The sequence below is a fragment of the Oncorhynchus nerka genome, linkage group LG14 (genome assembly GCF_034236695.1).
Source record: "Oncorhynchus nerka isolate Pitt River linkage group LG14, Oner_Uvic_2.0, whole genome shotgun sequence".
Classification (NCBI taxonomy): Eukaryota; Metazoa; Chordata; class Actinopteri; order Salmoniformes; family Salmonidae; genus Oncorhynchus; species Oncorhynchus nerka.
This window is the reverse complement of record NC_088409.1, coordinates 17,629,707-17,651,064: the sequence shown is the minus strand read 5'-3', so window position 1 is coordinate 17,651,064 and position 21,358 is coordinate 17,629,707. Positions and strand designations below refer to the sequence as shown.

Below are 21,358 nucleotides of genomic sequence, written 5' to 3'. Positions count from 1 at the left end.
CTCCTCTCCTCTACCTTCTCTCCTCTCTCTCTATACTCTCCTCTCATCTCTCTCTCTACTCTCCTCTACTCTCTACTCTCCTCTACCCTCTCCTCTCTCGCTCTCTACTCTCCTCTACCCTCTCATCTCTCTCTCTCTATCTACTCTACTCTCCTCTACCCTCTCCTCTCTCTATACTCTCCTCTACTCTCCTCTCCTCTACCCTCTCTCTCTCCTCTCCTCTACCTTCTCTCCTCTCTCTCTACTCTCCTCTACTCTCTCTCTCTACTCTCCTCTCTCTCTACTCTCCTCTCTCTACTCTCCTCTCTCTACTCTCCTCTTCTCTCTCTACTCCTCTCTACTCTCCTCTCTCTCTCTACTCTCCTCTCTCTACTCTCCTCCACCCTCTCTCCTCTCTCTACTCTCCTCTCTCTCTCGCTACTCTCCTCTACCATCTCTCCTCTCCTCTCCTCTCCTCTACCTTCTCCCCTCTCTACTCTCCTCTACCCTCTCTCCTCTTCTCTCTACTCCCCTCTACCCTCTCTCTACTCTCCTCTACCCTCTCTCTCTCTACTCTCCTCTCCTCTCTACTCTCCTCTACCCTCTCTCTCTCTCTCTCCTCTCCTCTCTCCTCTCTCTCTCTACTCTCCTCTCTCCTCTCCTCTACTATCTCCCCGCTCTCCTCTACCTTCTCTCCTCTCCTCTACCTTCTCTCCTCTCCTCTACCCTCTCTACTCTCCTCTCTCTCCTCTCCTCTCCTCTACCTTCTCCCCTCTCTACTCTCCTCTACCCTCTCTCCTCTCCTATCTCTCCTCTCTCTCTACCTTCTCTCCTCTCTCTCTACCTTCTCTCCTCTCTCTCTACCTTCTCTCCTCTCTCTCTACTCTCCTCTCCTCTACCTTCTCCCCTCTCTCCTCTCCTCTACCTTCTCTCCTCTCCCCTCTCTACTCTCCTCTACCCTCTCTCTCTCTCCTCTACCCTCTCTCCTCTACCCTCTCTCTCTCCTCTACCCTCTCCCCTCTCTACTCTCCTCTACCCTCTCTCTCTCCTCTACCCTCTCTCCTCTCTCTACTCTCCTCTACCCTCTCCCTTTGTGCCTCCCTGTCTTCAGCTGCTTCTGCAGACTTCTCAACTTTAGTTCATTTAAAAGTTCTGATGACATGGATTAATTAATGACCAGAAACTGAGAGCCAGTCCAGCTCCACTGTTCATCTGGGCCTGGGTGTGTGGAGTGCAGTCAAAGTAGTGAACCTTCTTGTTTTGTTAACTTTATTTGGCCAGTTCCCTAGTGTTAGAAATAAACGTTTCAAATAAACGTTTTAGATTTATTTAATTTATGTTTTTTTTCATTAGTCATTTAGATTTATTGCATTCAATATTTAAGCCAGTCCCCATATGTGTTGGCCAGTTCTCTGCAGAGGATTTCTCGATAGTTAGTAAAACATCTATACACCGATCAACAAGCTGTTGAACTAACTAGACCCTAAACCTATCTGTAGGGGACTACCCTAATAGCTATCCATATAAAGTGTGACTGATGTCTCTCCTATGTTGTACAGGTATGAATCTCTCCTGTTGGAGCCAGACCCAATCCCAGTCTACGCTCTCAAGCTGCTGGTGGCCCTCACAGAACACAGCAGCCCCGTCAACAGGTAAAACCTTCTAAACCAGCCTCCTGAGTGGTGCAGCGGTCTAAGTCACTGCTTCGCAGTGCTTGAGGTGTCATTACAGACCCTGGTTCGATCCCAGGCTGTGTCACAGCCGACTGTGACCGGGAGACCCATGAGGCGGCGCATTATTGTCCCAGCGTCGTCCGGGTTAAGGGAAGGGTTTGGCCGGCCCGGGATTTCATTGTCGCATCGCGTTCTAGCGATTCCTTGACTTTGAGCACCAGCTGGACGGTGTTTCCTCCGAAACATTGGTGCGACTGGCTTCCGGGTTAAGCGAGCAGTGTGTCAAGAAGCAGTGCGGCTTGGCAGGGTCGTGTTTCGGGAAGACGCACGGCTCTCTAGGAGAGTTGCAGTGATGGGACAAGACTGGAACTACCAATTTGATATCACGATATTGGGGAGAACAAGGGGTAAAATAAAATAAATAACTTCTAAACCAGGGATCATCAACTAGATTCAGCCGTGGGCCGTTTTGTTTCTGGAGGATGGTCTGGAGGATGGTCGGGGGTCCGGAACATAATTGCTAATCATTTGTAGACCATACATGGGAACAGATTTCAAAATGAAAAAGACTTCAAATCAAATCAAATTTTATTTGTCACATACACATGGTTAGCAGATGTTAATGCGAGTGTAGCGAAATGCTTGTGCTTCTAGTTCCGACAATGCAGTGATAACCAACAAGTAATCTAACTAACAATTCCAAAACTACTCTCTTATACACAGTGTAAGGGGATAAAGAATATGTACATAAGGATATATGAATGAGTGATGGTACAGAGCAGCATACAGTAGATGGTATCGAGTACAGTATATACATATGAGATGAGTATGTAAACAAAGTGGCATAGTTAAAGTGGCTAGTGATACATGTATTACATAAGGATGCAGTCGATGATGTAGAGTACAGTATATACGTATGCATATGAGATGAATAATGTAGGGTAAGTAACATTATATAAGGTAGCATTGTTTAAAGTGGCTAGTGATATATTTACATTTCCCATCAATTCCCATTATTAAAGTGGCTGGAGTTGGGGCAGTGTCAATGACAGTGTGTTGGCAACAGCCACTCAATGTTAGTGGTGGCTGTTTAACAGTCTGATGGCCTTGAGATAGAAGCTGTTTTTCAGTCTCTCGGTCCCAGCTTTGATGCACCTGTACTGACCTCGCCTTCTGGATGATAGCGGGGTGAACAGGCAGTGGTTCGGGTGGTTGATGTCCTTGATGATCTTTATGGCCTTCCTGTAACATCGGGTGGTGTAGGTGTCCTGGAGGGCAGGTAGTTTGCCCCCGGTGATGCGTTGTGCAGACCTCACTACCCTCTGGAGAGCCTTACGGTTGAGGGCGGAGCAGTTGCCGTACCAGGCGGTGATACAGCCCGCCAGGATGCTCTCGATTGTGCATCTGTAGAAGTTTGTGAGTGCTTTTGGTGACAAGCCGAATTTCTTCAGCCTCCTGAGGTTGAAGAGGCGCTGCTGCGCCTTCTTCACGACGCTGTCAGTGTGAGTGGACCAATTCAGTTTGTCTGTGATGTGTATGCCGAGGAACTTAAAACTTGCTACCCTCTCCACTACTGTTCCATCGATGTGGATAGGGGGTGTTCCCTCTGCTGTTTCCTGAAGTCCACAATCATCTCCTTAGTTTTGTTGACGTTGAGTGTGAGGTTATTTTCCTGACACCACACTCCGAGGGCCCTCACCTCCTCCCTGTAGGCCGTCTCGTCGTTGTTGGTAATCAAGCCTACCACTGTTGTGTCGTCCGCAAACTTGATGATTGAGTTGGAGGCGTGCGTGGCCACGCAGTCGTGGGTGAACAGGGAGTACAGGAGAGGGCTCAGAACGCACCCTTGTGGGGCCCCCGTGTTGAGGATCAGCGGGGAGGAGATGTTGTTGCCTACCCTCACCACCTGGGGGCGGCCCGTCAGGAAGTCCAGTACCCAGTTGCACAGGGCGGGGTCGAGACCCAGGGTCTCGAGCTTGATGACGAGCTTGGAGGGTACTATGGTGTTGAATGCCGAGCTGTAGTCGATGAACAGCATTCTCACATAGGTATTCCTCTTGTCCAGGTGGGTTAGGGCAGTGTGCAGTGTGGTTGAGATTGCATCGTCTGTGGACCTATTTGGGCGGTAAGCAAATTGGAGTGGGTCTAGGGCAGGGGTGGGCAAACTTTTTGACTCGCGGGCCACAATGGGTTCTAAAATTTGACAGAGGGGCCGGGCCAGGAGCATTTGGAGGGAGTGTTTGGGCCGGATATACTAAAGCATTAAATGTAGTGTGTGCAAACCTCATAGCACAGTAAGAACACTAGAACCCAATTTATTAACTGTCTTTCAAATGTGAAAAATAGCCCTTATCAGTTAATAAATTTGTCTCAAGGAATATGCAAGATATGGCATTTACATACTATTTCGCAGATACTGGGAGGAGGAAATGTAAATAGATTAAAATAACATACGCACTGTGATTTATCAAGATTGCGTCTGTTTTTAATAAGTTTCAATCGAAGGTGCAAAGTTAAAGAAATCAACATTTATTGAAAAATGGAATCACTTTCAACATTCAAAACATATTATTACACAACGAAATACTCAAGCTCAATAATATCTACTTGTGTTAAACTCCGCAAAATCATGGATGGATTGTCCTGACCGCGCTCTACAAACTCGCCACGGACGCTCGCCTTCACACGCAAACAGTACACGTGTATCGTTGCCAAGCACACAGACATAGGCTGTATTAAATATCCTACCTGCAGCTGAAAATTTAAATTTAAATTAAGAGCGATGTGCGGCGTGTTAATTAAGCTACTGTACCGCTGCTGTGCGTAAATGCGCATTGCTCTTAATTAAAAGACGCACTTCCAAACTTTCCATATGCATTTTTTCATAACACAGCAGAAAAACTCACCATTTCAGTGGGAACAGTGTTGTTGGTCTCCCTTTTTTGCCAGTGCATCAAAGTCTGGAGTTAGTTTTGTTGTGGCAATTCTCAGGACAGATCTGAGGTGTTGGTCAGTTAACTTGGATCTGTGATGGGCTTTGTTGATTTTCATGACGCTAAACGTCTGCTCACACACGTAGGTCGAGCCAAACAACACCAGCATCTTCTGCGCTGTCCTCCGGAGGTTTGGAAACGCGGTCTCGTTAAGTGAAGCGTTCTCCTTTGAGACGGAGTCAGACTGAAGATCGATCAGTTCCAATTGCAGCTCCTGCGGTGCTGATTCGGGGTCTTGTGACAGGGGACAGGACACCAGTTGAAGTGACTTGTCAATTTTTTCAAAATCACAGAACCGACGGCAAAATTCTCTGTGCAGATCGTCCAGTGATTTGCAGTATTTCTTCGCATTTCGGGCGGCCTCTTTCTGCACGGCTAGTGTGGGGAAATGTGCGAAAGATTTGTTTGACATTTGCCTGGAGAATAAAACCAGCTTGGATTTGAAGGCTCTCACATTTGTGTACATGTCGTGCGCAAACTGATCTTTCCCCTGTAGCTTCACGTTCAGCTCATTCATGTGTGAAAATATGTCCACAGCAAACGCAAAGTCACAAAGCCAGTTTGTGTCGCTCAGCTCGGGGAATTTTTCGGATTTCCCCATTAAATTAAAAAATGAGCGAATCTCGTCTTTGAGCTCCCATACTCGTTGAAACACTTTCCCCAAACTTAACCAGCGGACGCGAGAGTGGTAAATTAGGTCCTGGTGATCCGCATTAGTTTCTACCAGGAACGTAATGAACTGACGATGATTAAGTCCCCTTGCTCGTATGAAGTTAACAAGTTTTCCAACTGGATCCACGACGTGATTAAGCTGCAATACAGACTTACACAGAGACTCCTGATGAATGATGCAGTGAAGTAAAATAACATCCTGGTCAGGGTTTTCTTCTTTCACTTTATCCTGGATTCTTTTCAGCAGCCCGATGTTTTTTCCAGTTAAATTTGGCGATCCATCCGTGGTGACATTGGCAAGTTTACTCCAAGGTAGCTTCATTCTCTCGATGACAGCAGACACCTGTTCATATAAGTCCTCTCCTCGCGTTTTCCCTTTCAGTGATTCCATGCTCAAAAGCTCCTCCGTTATCTCAAAACTGTCGTTAATCCCTCGGATAAAAATTAGGAGCTGAGCAGTGTCTTTTATGTCGTTACTTTCATCCAGTGCTAGTGAATATAACTTAAAGGACTCCGCCTTTTTGTTTAACTCGCTGACTATATCTTCGTCAATCAGTTCCACGCGGCGAGTCACTGTCCTGCGTGCTAAACTGATTTTTTCAAACTTGGCTTTGCTCTCCGGACACAAGAGACCTGCTGTCTCTACCATGCACTCTTTCAAAAACTCGCCTTCGGAGAAAGGCTTGCTAGCCTTTGCTAATTTGAATGCCAGCAAATAACTTGCCTTGGTACTTGACTCTTGAATTGCAGTTTGTCGGTGAAAAAGTTCTGTTGACTCTGTAAATTAGCTGCCAACCTCTGAGCAGTAGCCGCCCGTTCTTGTGTTGACTGCTTGCTAGCATAGTTTGCATGCTTCGTGGCAAAGTGACGGCTGATATTGTACTCTTTGAAAACCGCAACAGCTTCTTGGCATATCAGACATACAGCCGTTGATCGGACTTCAGTGAAGAAGTATTTTGTTGTCCACTCCTTATTAAACACTCGGCATTCGCTGTCCACTTTCCTTCTCTTTGGTCCGCTCATTTTCACAGAAGGGCTTAATGGTGACGTGAAACGAAGTGAAAATTAAAGTGAAATAAAGAGAAATACGCGCCACTCCAACAACTGTCAATGTGTTTTGAGTGCGCCATCTATTGGGGAAACGTGGGCATTGCAGGGAAAGGGGAAAAAAGGAGGTTTTTACTATAATTTGGACAAGTTCGGCGGGCCGGATTAAAAAGCCTAACGGGCCGTATGTGGCCCGCGGGCCGTAGTTTGCCCATGTCTGGTCTAGGGTGTCAGGTAGGGTGGAGGTGATATGGTCCTTGACTAGTCTCTCAAAGCACTTCATGATGACGGAAGTGAGTGCTACGGGGCGGTAGTCGTTTAGCTCAGTTACCTTAGCTTTCTTGGGAACAGGAACAATGGTGGCCCTCTTGAAGCATGTGGGAACAGCAGACTGGTATAGGGATTGATTGAATATGTCCGTAAACACACCGGCCAGCTGGTCTGCGCATGCTCTGAGGGCGCGGCTGGGGATGCCGTCTGGGCCTGCAGCCTTGCGAGGGTTAACACGTTTAAATGTCTTACTCACCTCGGCTGCAGTGAAGGAGAGACCGCATGTTTTCGTTGCAGGCCGTGTCAGTGGCACTGTATTGTCCCCAAAGCGGGCAAATAAGTTATTTAGTCTGCCTGGGAGCAAGACATCCTGGTCCGTGACTGGGCTGGGTTTCTTCTTGTAGTCCGTGATTGACTGTAGACCCTGCCACATGCCTCTTGTGTCTGAGCCGTTGAATTGAGATTCTACTTTGTCTCTGTACTGACGCTTAGCTTGTTTAATAGCCTTGCGGAGGGAATAGCTGCACTGTTTGTATTCGGTCATGTTGCCAGACACCTTGCCCTGATTAAAAGCAGTGGTTCGCGCTTTCAGTTTCACGCGAATGCTGCCATCAATCCACGGTTTCTGGTTAGGGAATGTTTTTATCGTTGCTATGGGAACGACATCTTCAACGCACATTCTAATGAACTCGCACACCGAATCAGCGTATTCGTCAATATTTTTATCTGACGCAATACGAAACATGTCCCAGTCCACGTGATGGAAGCAGTCTTGGAGTGTGGAGTCAGCTTGGTCTGACCAGCGTTGGACAGACCTTAGCGTGGGAGACTCTTGTTTCAGTTTCTGCCTGTAGGCAGGGATCAACAAAATGGAGTCGTGGTCAGCTTTTCCGAAAGGGGGGCGGGGCAGGGCCTTATATGCGTCGCGGAAGTTAGAGTAACAGTGATCCAAGGTTTTACCACCCCTGGTTGCGCAATCGATATGCTGATAAAATTTAGGGAGTCTTGTTTTCAGATTAGCTTTGTTAAAATCCCCAGCTACAATGAATGCAGCCTCCGGATAAATGGTTTCCAGTTTGCAAAGAGTTAAATAAAGTTTGTTCAGAGCCATCGACGTGTCTGCATGGGGGGAGATATATACGGCTGTGATTATAATTTACATTTACATTTAAGTCATTTAGCAGACGCTCTTATCCAGAGCGACTTACAAATTGGTGCATTCACCTTATGACATCCAGTGGAGCAGCCACTTTACAATAGTGCATCTAAATCTTTTAAGGGGGTGAGAAGGATTACTTTATCCTATCCTAGGTATTCCTTAAAGAGGTGGGGTTTCAGGTGTCTCCGGAAGGTGGTGATTGACTCCGCTGTCCTGGCGTCGTGAGGGAGTTTGTTCCACCATTGGGGGGCCAGAGCAGCGAACAGTTTTGACTGGGCTGAGCGGGAACTGTACTTCCTCAGTGGTAGGGAGGCGAGCAGGCCAGAGGTGGATGAACGCAGTGCCCTTGTTTGGGTGTAGGGCCTGATCAGAGCCTGGAGGTACTGAGGTGCCGTTCCCCTCACAGCTCCGTAGGCAAGCACCATGGTCTTGTAGCGGATGCGAGCTTCAACTGGAAGCCAGTGGAGAGAGCGGAGGAGCGGGGTGACGTGAGAGAACTTGGGAAGGTTGAACACCAGACGGGCTGCGGCGTTCTGGATGAGTTGTAGGGGTTTAATGGCACAGGCAGGGAGCCCAGCCAACAGCGAGTTGCAGTAATCCAGACGGGAGATGACAAGTGCCTGGATTAGGACCTGCACCGCTTCCTGTGTGAGGCAGGGTCGTACTCTGCGGATGTTGTAGAGCATGAACCTACAGGAACGGGCCACCGCCTTGATGTTAGTTGAGAACGACAGGGTGTTGTCCAGGATCACGCCAAGGTTCTTAGCGCTCTGGGAGGAGGACACAGTGGAGTTGTCAACCGTGATGGCGAGATCATGGAACGGGCAGTCCTTCCCGGGAGGAAGAGCAGCTCCGTCTTGCTGAGGTTCAGCTTGAGGTGGTGATCCGTCATCCACACTGATATGTCTGCCAGACATGCAGAGATGCGATTCGCCACCTGGTCATCAGAAGGGGGAAAGGAGAAGATTAATTGTCTGTCGTCTGCATAGCAATGATAGGAGAGACCATGTGAGGTTATGACAGAGCCAAGTGACTTGGTGTATAGCGAGAATAGGAGAGGGCCTAGAACAGAGCCCTGGGGGACACCAGTGGTGAGAGCACGTGGTGAGGAGACGGATTCTCGCCACGCCACCTGGTAGGAGCGACCTGTCAGGTAGGACGCAATCCAAGCGTGGGCCGCGCCGGAGATGCCCAACTCGGAGAGGGTGGAGAGGAGGATCTGATGGTTCACAGTATCGAAGGCAGCCGATAGGTCTAGATGGATGAGAGCAGAGGAGAGAGAGTTAGCTTTAGCAGTGCGGAGCGCCTCCGTGATACAGAGAAGAGCAGTCTCAGTTGAATGACTAGTCTTGAAATCTGACTGATTTGGATCAAGAAGGTCATTCTGAGAGAGATAGCGGGAGAGCTGGCCAAGGATGGCACGTTCAAGGGTTTTGGAGAGAAAAGAAAGAAGGGATACTGGTCTGTAGTTGTTGACATCGGAGGGATCGAGTGTAGGTTTTTTCAGAAGGGGTGCAACTCTCGCTCTCTTGAAGACGGAAGGGACGTAGCCAGCGGTCAGGGATGAGTTGATGAGCGAGGTGAGGTAAGGGAGAAGGTCTCCGGAAATGGTCTGGAGAAGAGAGGAGGGGATAGGGTCAAGCGGGCAGGTTGTTGGGCGGCCGGCCGTCACAAGACGCGAGATTTCATCTGGAGAGAGAGGGGAGAAAGAGGTCAGAGCACAGGGTAGGGCAGTGTGAGCAGAACCAGCGGTGTCGTTTGACTTAGCAAACTAGGATCGGATGTCGTCGACCTTCTTTTCAAAATGGTTGACGAAGTCATCTGCAGAGAGGGAGGAGGGGGGGGGGGGATTCAGGAGGGAGGAGAAGGTGGCAAAGAGCTTCCTAGGGTTAGAGGCAGATGCTTGGAATTTAGAGTGGTAGAAAGTGGCTTTAGCAGCAGCGACAGAAGAGGAAAATGTAGAGAGGAGGGAGTGAAAGGATGCCAGGTCCGCAGGGAGGCGAGTTTTCCTCCATTTCCGCTCGGCTGCCCGGAGCCCTGTTCTGTGAGCTCGCAATGAGTCGTCGAGCCACGGAGCGGGAGGGGAGGACCGAGCCGGCCTGGAGGATAGGGGACATAGAGAGTCAAAGGATGCAGAAAGGGAGGAGAGGAGGGTTGAGGAGGCAGAATCAGGAGATAGGTTGGAGAAGGTTTGAGCAGAGGGAAGAGATGATAGGATGGAAGAGGAGAGAGTAGCGGGGAGAGAGAGCGAAGGTTGGGACGGCGCGATACCATCCGAGTAGGGGCAGTGTGGGAAGTGTTGGATGAGAGCGAGAGGGAAAAGGATACAAGGTAGTGGTCGGAGACTTGGAGGGGAGTTGCAATGAGGTTAGTGGAAGAACAGCATCTAGTAAAGATGAGGTCGAGCGTATTGCCTGCCTTGTGAGTAGGGGGAAGGTGAGAGGGAGAGGTCAAAAGAGGAGAGGAGTGGAAAGAAGGAGGCAGAGAGGAATGAGTCAAAGGTAGACGTGGGGAGGTTAAAGTCGCCCAGAACTGTGAGAGGTGAGCCGTCCTCAGGAAAGGAGCTTATCAAGGCATCAAGCTCATTGATGAACTCTCCGAGGAACCTGGAGGGCGATAAATGATAAGGATGTTAAGCTTGAAAGGGCTGGTAACTGTGACAGCATGGAATTCAAAGGAGGCGATAGACAGATGGGTAAGGGGAGAAAGAGAGAATGACCACTTGGGAGAGATGAGGATCCCGGTGCCACCACCCCGCTGACCAGAAGCTCTCGGGGTGTGCGAGAACACGTGGGCGGACGAAGAGAGAGCAGTAGGAGTAGCAGTGTTATCTGTGGTGATCCATGTTTCCGTCAGTGCCAAGAAGTCGAGGGACTGGAGGGAGGCATAGGCTGAGATGAACTCTGCCTTGTTGGCCGCAGATCGGCAGTTCCAGAGGCTACCGGAGACCTGGAACTCCACGTGGGTCGTGCGCGCTGGGACCACCAGATTAGGGTGGCCGCGGCCACGCGGTGTGGAGCGTTTGTATGGTCTGTGCAGAGAGGAGAGAACAGGGATAGACAGACACATAGTTGACAGGCTACAGAAGAGGCTACGCTAATGCAAAGGAGATTGGAATGACAAGTGGACTACATGTCTCGAATGTTCAGAAAGTTGAGCTTACGTAGCAAGAATCGAAGAGAATTCTCTTGGAAGATAATGCGGTCTACATTTGATTGTGAGGAATTCTAAATCAGGTGAACAGAAGGATTTGAGTTCCTGTATGTTTCCTTCATCACACCATGTCTCGTTAGTCATGAGGCATACGCCCCCGCCACTCTTCTTACCAGAAAGATGTTTGTTTCTGTCGGTGCGATGCGTGGAGAAACCCGTTGGCTGCACCGCATCGGATAGCGTCTTCCCAGTAAGCCATGTTTCCGTGAAGCAGAGAACGTTGCAGTCTCTGATGTCCCTCTGGAATGCTACCCTTGCTCGGATTTCATCAACCTTGTTGTCAAGAGACTGGACATTGGCAAGAAGAATGCTGGGGAGTGGTGCGCGATGTGCCCTTTTTCGGAGTCTGACCAGAAGACCGCTACGTTTCCCTCTTTTTCGGAGTCGTTTCCTTGGGTCGCTGCATGCGATCCATTCCGTTGTCCTGTTTGTAAGGCAGAACACAGGATCCGCGTCGCGGAAAACATATTCTTGGTCGTACTGATGGTGAGTTGACGCTGATCTTATATTCAGTAGTTCTTCTCGACTGTATGTAATGAAACCTAAGATGACCTGGGGTACTAATGTAAGAAATAACACGTAAAAAAACAAAAAACTGCATAGTTTCCTAGGAACGCGAAGCGAGGTGGCCATCTCTGTCGGCGCCGGAAGTGCTGATTTCCTGGTGTTTTCACAGTCTTATGTCCAACCATGGAAAATATATATATATATTTTGTGCTCAGAACATTTTAGTTGCCAAATAAAAGCATTCGGCCCGCGGGTTGCCAGCTGGGGAACCCTGTTCTAAACCATCTCCAGATAGACAGACTAGGACTCTAACCAACACAGTGTCATCTTGATGAAAACCAGAGAGTCTAACCAACACAGTGTCATCTTGATGAAAACCAGAGAGTCTAACCAACACAGTGTCATCTTGATGAAAACCAGAGAGTCTAACCAACACAGTGTCATCTTGATGAAAACCAGAGAGTCCAACCAACACAATGTCATCTTGAAGAAAACCACAGAGTCTATCCAACACAATGTCATCTTGATGAAAACCAAAGAGTCTAACCAACACAGTGTCATCTTGAAGAAAACCAGCGAGTCTAACCAACACAATGTCATCTTGATGAAAACCAGAGAGTCTAACCAACACAGTGTCATATTGATGAAAACCAGAGAGTCTAACCAACACAATGTCAAAATGATTAAATGATTGAGAATCTGCTTTATTCTGCATTTGTTATTATCTACCCAGAGTTTATGGAGGTGAGTTGCGATGGGGTTGCTATGGCATCTGTTATTGTCTACCCAGAGTTTATGGAGGTGAGTTGCGATGGGGTTGCTATGGCATCTGTTATTATCTACCCAGAGTTTATGGAGGTGAGTTGCGATGGAGTTGCTATGGCATCTGTTGTTATCTACCCAGAGTTTATGGAGGTGAGTTGCGATGGGGTTGCTATGGCATCTGTTATTGTCTACCTAGAGTTTATGGAGGTGAGTTGCGATGGGGTTGCTATGGCATCTGTTATCTACCCAGAGTTTATGGAGGTGAGTTGTGATGGGGTTGCTATGGCATCTGTTATTATCTACCCAGAGTTTATGGAGGTGAGTTGTGATGGGGTTGCTATGGCATCTGTTATTGTCTACCCAGAGTTTATGGAGGTGAGTTGCTATGGCATCTGTTATTATCTACCCAGAGTTTATGGAGGTGAGTTGCTATGGCATCTGTTATTGTCTACTCGGAGTTTATGGAGGTGAGTTGCTATGGCATCTGTTATTGTCTACTCAGAGTTTATGGAGGTGAGTTGCTATGGCATCTGTTATTGTCTACTCAGAGTTTATGGAGGTGAGTTGCTATGGCATCTGTTATTATCTACCCAGAGTTTATGGAGGTGAGTTGCGATGGGGTTGCTATGGTATCTGTTATTGTCTACCCAGAGTTTATGGAGGTGAGTTGCTATGGCATCTGTTATTGTCTACTCAGAGTTTATGGAGGTGAGTTGCGATGGGGTTGCTATGGCATCTGTTATTGTCTACTCAGAGTTTATGGAGGTGAGTTGCGATGGAGTTGCTATGGCATCTGTTATTATCTACCCAGAGTTTATGGAGGTGAGTTGCGATGGGGTTGCTATGGCATCTGTTATTATCTTACCCAGAGTTTATGGAGGTGAGTTGCGGTGGAGTTGCTATGGCATCTGTTGTACACAACGTAACCTGAAGAGACAACACAGCATCTTGATTAACACTTGCATTTTTTTTCTGGTGTTGAATATTAAGTTAAGAAATGATCTCTGGGGGTTAAGAAATGATCAAATAAAAAAAGTTAATTGATCTCTCTCTTCTGTCTTTCTCTTTCTGTCTCTCTCCTCTCTCTCTGTCTCTCTCTCTCAATTCAATTTCAATTTAAGGGGCCTTATTTGCATGGGAAACATATGTTTACATTGCCAAAGCAATTGAAATAGATAATAAACAAAAGTGAAATAAACAATAAAAACCTTGTGGCAACAGGTCACACATCTTGCTGTTGTGATGCACGCTGTGGTACATTAAGTAGGTAAAAAGTCTCTCTCTCCTTCCCTCCCTTGAAGCTGTAAACCATAAGCTGGTTTTGGACACATCAGATCATTCATGTTATTATTACTACCAGATAAAACACAATCACTAAGTCAATAATTGTGTGTTTATCAGCAGCCTAATACATAGTTTAATATGCTTGACCTTTTCGCAGCATCAGCATGTTGAGGGGTGTTCCAGAGTTGTGGCCTCATGTAGGGAGCAGTGTGGAGCTCAGGCCCAACACTGCACTGTTTCCCTAATAACACACTGTAGATCCCCCTCCTCCCTCTGTAGCTGCCTGCCTGCAGGGCACAAACTCACAGTGCATGGCACATTTAGAATTCAGCTCACACCATGTTTCCTTGGCTTGCCAGGGCTGTTCCCCCCCTCCTCCGTTCAGTTATCTGAATCATAGGGAAAAGTAGAGCATAAATAAGTGCAAACTTAAACTCATTTTAGAGAAATACTCACATAGAGACATTATTTAATTGCAGAAGTTGATGCATAAGCACACAGACACGAGGCATTGGCTTGTCCTTATTGAAAGAAAGCTACACTGGTAATGTGATGTTAAAGAGATTCTCAGAGGTAGGACTTCCCTGATATGCTGCAGCAGTAACACACGCAAACACGGTCGTACGCAAGGTCACACACACGCGCACACTCACACACACTGGGCTGAAGGGGAGGGAACCGTTCCCTGGGAAAGGAAAGTCATGGATTGATTGATGATTGGGTGTGTCCAACTAGGACCAGCCTACAGGAGAGGTGTGATGTCACCGCCATGTCTCTGCTGTTCAGGGAGAACAGTGGAGCTGATAGAAGGAGAACAGGAGAACAGAACAGGGGGGTTAACAGCTCCCGGGGGAGTTTTAAAGGACTCTTTCACCAGCTGGTGGCAACACACACCTCAGCAGTATGTCTGTCATCCTGCTCAATGGCTTTCAGATCACACTGGACCTGGAGCACAAAGAGGAAGACGTAATGTCACTTTTCAAAAGGAAATCTGAGAATGTCCTTAACCAACCCGTCCACTCCCACCCTCTTTGAAGACTTTGTCTGGATCGCAAATGGAACTCTATTCCCTATATAGGGCGCTATGTTAGAACAGGACCCATAGGGCTCTAGTCAAAAGTAGTGCTCTATGTAGGGAATAGGGTGACATTTGGGATGTACAGTATGTTGTAGGTTGCTATAGCAGGCTAGCTGCTGCAGTTGTATGAGATTCCTGCATAGTGTTTAGTATTAACCATGGATATTCCAGTGTTCATCAGAGAGCCAGACTGTCCTCTAACCTAATGGCAGGCAGCAGGCAGGCAGACAGGCCCTTTGTGTGCTTGGGATTAGTATGGAATATTGATCTGTTATAGAGGAAAGGTCAGTCTAAGCCTAAGTTAGGGACTGCGCTGCTTAGCAGAGGTGGGAACGTGATGTTACTGAACGATGCAGAAGAAGTCGTTAGAATGAATAAGATTTCACTCTGCTGTATAATAAACTGTGAACTCCACCACTGCACCATAGTAAGGCGATAGCAGTCTGTATACTAAGGCATTATATAGGTTTACCAATGAATAAAGCCGTGCAGGATGTTGAAATAGTTGAAGAGCAGTAGATGCCAGGCTGGTCTGGTGATGGTAGTATACTGTATCTAAAGCATGTTGACATTGTCTCCCTGATAGTTCCTCAAGCCCTCTCATCTGGGTGATCCTCGTGAAACAAGGGTACTCTGTTCCCTACATAGTGCACTACTATGGACCAGGGGCATTTGGGAGCCGCTGTCTGTGATGAATTGAGAGCTGGTTTCTCTGGGTTTCTGTGTTGCCTGCCTGGTCGTTGAGAAGGTGATGATGGACACCAGCTGGGTGCGCTTACATAGTTTTATCTCCGATCTCCAACACATCCCAGACTGACTGCCATTTCTGTCAAGGCTCTGAACACAAGCCAGCCCCCACACCTCCCTCTGTCTATCTATCTGGCACTGAGAGAGCCAACTGAACTATTCAAATTGATGTCAGCAATCTGCTACACACTCCTGTTGGTTGTATTTCCCTTGTCTGAGACCAGCTATTACATTTACAATGAGAAATTAAATTGCATTTACCACTGCTTGATAAAGTCCTAAAAAAGTGCAGAGCTCTCTCCTTGATGGGTTCTGGCTTAAATTAGATTGCAAATTGGGACTTTAACAGGGCTTCATACAAGTATGTCTTTCCCCCTCATTATCAGGTTTGATACAGAGTTCAAACTTTCCAATTATCTGAACCTTTGGCCGTTGTTGCCTTTGTGTGGGCTCAGTCAGTCTGCCTAGCTGTGCCCGCTTTCGCAAGTGAAGCAAAACCAGTTCTATCTGCGGGAACGCTTTTACACCCTGATTAGCAGGAATTTGAAAAATGCTTTTATCCCAGCGGAAGCCAGCCTCACAGCTACAGGAAGCCGGCATGCTACCGCTAATAAAAACCTGATCCTTTCTAATGAGCAGGTTAACAGAGGTTACACGCTGACTACATCAAGGCTATGCTCATTGTGGTATTATTATTTGATTTGACTGGAGTCGTGCTGATATCGTGCTATTGGTCAACGCGGTACCGTTGCCTGGTAGTCTGTGCATACACAATGAGTGATTGGTCAGTGGGATGAACAGGCATGGGTGTTGTTTTGAATGTGTCGCAAATGGCAGCCTATCGTGCAATACTTTGGACCAGAGGCCTATGAGCCCTGTTCAAACGTAGTGCACTCTAAAAGGCACAGGGTGCCATTTTGGTCACAGCCATTGTGTTAACAGCCTGGGATCCCCAGGTGTCCTCTCCTCCCTCCTTTCCTCTCCTCTGTCTGCCACCTGTGCTGCCTGCATGGAGACCTCTGCTCCTCTCTGCTGATTGGAGTGGACAGCAGAGTTGAGTGCGGTCAGAGGAATAGAGGAAAACCTCATCCCTGACTGTGTGTGTGTTGGTGGGTCTGTTCGTCTGTGCTTTCGTGTGTTTTTGTGTGTGCGTTCGTGTGTGTGTAATCAGCTCTGACAGCTGGTGTGTGTAAATGAGGAATGGGAGTGTTACCTCGTACTATCAGTGTCACTGGCCGGTCTGAAGAGCTGACTGGGCTTGAGCTGTGTTGGTTTGACATGGCTCAGTGGCTCAGCTCTGTTCATTCAGCCTCAGCTTCTCCCTCTGACAGGCAGCAGAGATGACCTGCAGGACTGTGTGTCACCCTCTCTGACAGTCCGGGAGCCATGTGGAGCAAAGTGGATGGGAACAGTGCACAGTAAAGGATAGAGGCTGCCTCACAATGCTTCCAGAGTGAGGTTGGAAGATGTTTTACTGGCACTAATGTCCACTATTACTGTACACTCCACTTTTCAGACTTTAAATGATTACATCACTATATACAGTGCCTTCAGATAGTATTCATACCTCTTGACTTTCCCCACATTTTGTGTTACAGCCGGAATTAAAAATGTATCACAATACCCCATAATTACAAAGTTGCAAAGCCAGAATTTGTTCTAAACAGACTTGCTTTCGTAAACATGTTTTTAGACATTTTAGCAAATTTATGGCAAATGAATTACAGATATCTAATTTACATAAGTATTCACACCCCAGAGTCAATACTGTGTAGAAGCACCTTTGGTGGCGATTACGGTTGAATTTTTCGTTGCAGATTTTCTCAAGCTCTGTTAAGTTAGATGGGGAGTTGCGGTGACCAGCAATCTTCAAGTCTTTCCACAGATTTTCAATGGAATTCAAATCTGTGCTTTGGCTGGGCCACTCAAGGACTTATAGTTCTGAAGCCATTCCAGTGTTGCTTTGGCTGTATGCTTGAGGTCCTGTTGGAACGTACATCTTCGCACCCAGTCTAAGGTCTTTTGCACTCTGAAGTGGGTTCTCATCAAAGTGGGTTCTCATCAAGGATTTGCCTGTATTTTGTTCCCTCTGTCCTTACCAGTCTCTCAGTCCCTGTCGCTGAAAAGCATCCTCATAGCATGATGCTGCCACCATGCTACACGGTAGGGATGGTGTTAGATGGGTGATGAACTGTGCATGATTTTCTCCATACATATCGCTTTGCATTCAGGCAAAAGAGTTACATTTTTGTCTCCTCAGACCATAGAATATTTTGTCTTATGAGTCATGTGCCCTTTTGCAGACTCCAGGTGTGCTGTCATGTGCCTTTTTCTTAGGAGTGGCTTCTGTTTGGCCACTCTCCCATAATGCCCAGATTCTGGCAGGTTCTCCCGTCTCAGGCAAGGAACTCTGTTGTTCTGTCAGAGTGGTCATTGGGTTCTTGGTCACCTCCCTGATCAAGGTCCTTCTTGCCCTGTTGTTTGGTTGGACGGCCAGCTCTAGGCAGGGTCTGCGTAGTTCCAGATTTTTTTCCATCTCCCAATGATGGAGACCACTGTGTTCTTGGAAACTTAACACTCTAGAACTTGTTTCATACCCTTCCAGATGTATGCCTCATCACAATTCTCTCTCGGAGAGGTACGGACAGTTCCTTGGTATAGTTTCTGCACTGTCAACTGTAGGACCTTGTATAGACAGGTGTGTTTCTTTCTAAATCATGGCCAAACAATTGAATTGGCCACAGGTGGACTCCAATCAAGTTGTAGTGGCATCTCAAGGATGATCAAAGGAAAGTGGATGCACCTGAGCTCAGGTTGGAGTGTCATAGCAAAGGGGTGTGAATAGTTATGTAAATGAGATATTTCTGTACTTCATTTACAATACCATTCGTCTGTACATTTCAAAAAACATGTTTTCACTTTGTCATTATGGGGTATTGTGTAGACAGGTGAGAAAAATATATATATTTAAAGGAATAATCCGCCCCCAGAAATAAAATCATGATACTCCTGTCAATTTGGTGAAAGCCTATGTTCTATCGCTGGGTAAAATAACAGATGTCCCCGTGATTTAACTTCTATCTGGTCCGTCTTTGAAAATCAGGAAATCATGTAGGAATGCGTCTTAACGACATCATTCTCGTCATAGGGGTTACCACACTATCAGATTTCATAACGCTTTTAAAACAATGACCTCTCTCCAGATCGCCAAATCAGCCAATAGAACACATACATACATCTATATCCTCATGACAAAGTAGAGATTTTGCTTAGATGTACCCAATCTAAACAGTGTAGTAAATTATTCAACTTCAAGTACCATGTTGCAATGCCCCTGTGTGTCTATGGGAAGCAGAGATATTACAGAAAGGAGGAGATAGGAATCCCACAGGGCAATGAATGGAGAAACGGCCCACCCAACTGACTGTCGACCCATCTGCATTCACGTTGTCATGCTGCGGCACGCGGAGGCTAAACTAAACGTCACGCAATCCCTTCTCAAATTCTGAGTATGAGCTATACGATATTAAAGAGAACAAGTTAATTATCTCACATCTTGGAAAAGATTTGCAATGTTGTACTTCTTGAAATTCATGCTAATGTTCGGTTTTTGAGCAAGCGCCCAATTGACTCTCCATGCAGCTACTTCACATGCTGATATTGATGTTGGTATTGTTGCGCGTAGCTATGTTTTACAGCTAGCTAGCTACTTCACATGCTGATATTGATGTTGGTATTGTTGTGCGTAGCTATGTTTTACAGCTAGCTAGCTACTTCACATGCTGATATTGATGTTGGTATTGTTGCGCGTAGCTATGTTTTACAGCTAGCTAGCTACTTCACATGCTGATATTGATGTTGGTATTGTTGTGCGTAGCTATGTTTTACAGCTAGCTAGCTACTTCACATGCTGATATTGATGTTGGTATTGTTGTGCGTAGCTATGTTTTACAGCTAGCTAGCTACTTCACATGCTGATATTGATGTTGGTATTGTTGTGCGTAGCTATGTTTTACAGCTAGCTAGCTACTTCACATGCTGATATTGATGTTGGTATTGTTGTGCGTAGCTATGTTTTCTAGCTAGCTAGCTACTTCACATGCTGATATTGATGTTGGTATTGTTGTGCGTAGCTATGTTTTACAGCTAGCTAGCTACTTCACATGCTGATATTGATGTTGGTATTGTTGTGCGTAGCTATGTTTTCTAGCTAGCTAGCTACTTCACATGCTGATATTGATGTTGGTATTGTTGTGCGGAGCTATGTTTTACAGCTAGCTAGCTACTTCACATGCTGATATTGATGTTGGTATTGTTGTGCGGAGCTATGTTTTACAGCTAGCTAGCTACTTCACATGCTGATATTGATGTTGGTATTGTTGTGCGTAGCTATGTTTTCTAGCTAGCTAGCTAACTGGCCAGCCAGCCCAGAGAGAGAGCATTGCATTGAGGGTTTTGTAGTAGACTTGAGCTACAACAGATTTCCAAAAACAATTTTCACATGTTTCTACCAACCTTGTTATAATGACCAAATGATTATAATGAAAATATTCAAATATGAGTGTTATTTAACACTATTTAACACTTAATCATATGAATTAGGGCTGGATTATCCCTTTAATCCATGTTGAATTCAGGCTGTAACACAACATGTGGAATAAGTCCAGGGGTAAGAATACTTTCTGAAGGCTCTGTGTGAACCTCATCTTAAAGCTAGAATTCAGGCTGTAACACAACAACATGTGGAATAAGTCCAGGGGTAAGAATACTTTCTGAAGGCTCTGTGTGAACCTCATCTTAAAGCTAGAATTCAGGCTGTAACACAACAACATGTGGAATAAGAATCCAGGGCTCTGTGTAAGAATCTTAAAGCTTTCTGAAGGCTCTGTGTGAACCTCATCTTAAAGCTAGAATTCAGGCTGTAACACAACAACATGTGGAATAAGTCCAGGGGTAAGAATACTTTCTGAAGGCTCTGTGTGAACCTCATCTTAAAGCTAGAATTCAGGCTGTAACACAACAACATGTGGAATAAGTCCAGGGGTAAGAATACTTTCTGAAGGCTCTGTGTGAACCTCATCTTAAAGCTAGAATTCAGGCTGTAACACAACAACATGTGGAATAAGTCAACATGTGGAATAAGTCCAGGGGTAAGTCCAGAATACTTTCTGAAGGCTCTGTGTGAACCTCATCTTAAAGCTAGAATTCAGGCTGTAACACAACAACATGTGGAATAAGTCCAGGGGTAAGAATACTTTCTGAAGGCTCTGTGTGAACCTCATCTTAAAGCTAGAATTCAGGCTGTAACACAACAACATGTGGAATAAGTCCAGGGTAAGAATACTTTCTGAAGGCTCTGTGTGAACCTCATCTTAAAGCTAGAATTCAGGCTGTAACACAACAACATGTGGAATAAGTCCAGGGGTAAGAATACTTTCTGAAGGCTCTGTGTGAACCTCATCTTAAAGCTAGAATTCAGGCTGTAACACAACAACATGTGGAATAAGTCTCTCTGGCTGTAACACAACAACATGTGGAATAAGTCCAGGGTAAGAATACTTTCTCTCTGTGTGAACCTCATCTTAAAGCTAGAATTCAGGCTGTAACACAACAACATGTGGAATAAGTCCAGGGGTAATACTTTCTGAAGGCTCTGTGTGAACCTCATCTTAAAGCTAGAATTCAGGCTGTAACACAACAACATGTGGAATAAGTAGGGGTAACCTCATCTTAAAGCTAGAATTTCTGAATAAGTCCAGGGGTAAGAATACTTTCTGAGGCTCTGTGTGAACCTCATCTTAAAGCTAGAATTCAGGCTGTAACACAACAACATGTGGAATAAGTCCAGGGGTAAGAATACTTTCTGAGGCTCTGGTGAACCTCATCTTAAAGAGAATTCAGGCTTTCATGAATAAGGCTCTGAAGGCTCTGTGAACCTCATCTGTAACACAACAACATGTGGAATAAGTCC

General features: G+C 46.3%; 1 protein-coding gene across 1 annotated transcript in view; it reads left to right on the top strand.

The window, feature by feature from the left end:
* The window catches only part of LOC115127429 (serine/threonine-protein kinase ULK4-like), a 97,323-nt gene that overhangs the window by 20,037 nt on the left and 55,928 nt on the right, over nucleotides 1–21,358 (top strand). The window contains exon 8 of the mRNA XM_065027171.1: nucleotides 1,539–1,631. Within this exon, the coding sequence (XP_064883243.1) occupies nucleotides 1,539–1,631 (93 nt within the window). The remainder of the gene's footprint in view (nucleotides 1–1,538; nucleotides 1,632–21,358) is intronic.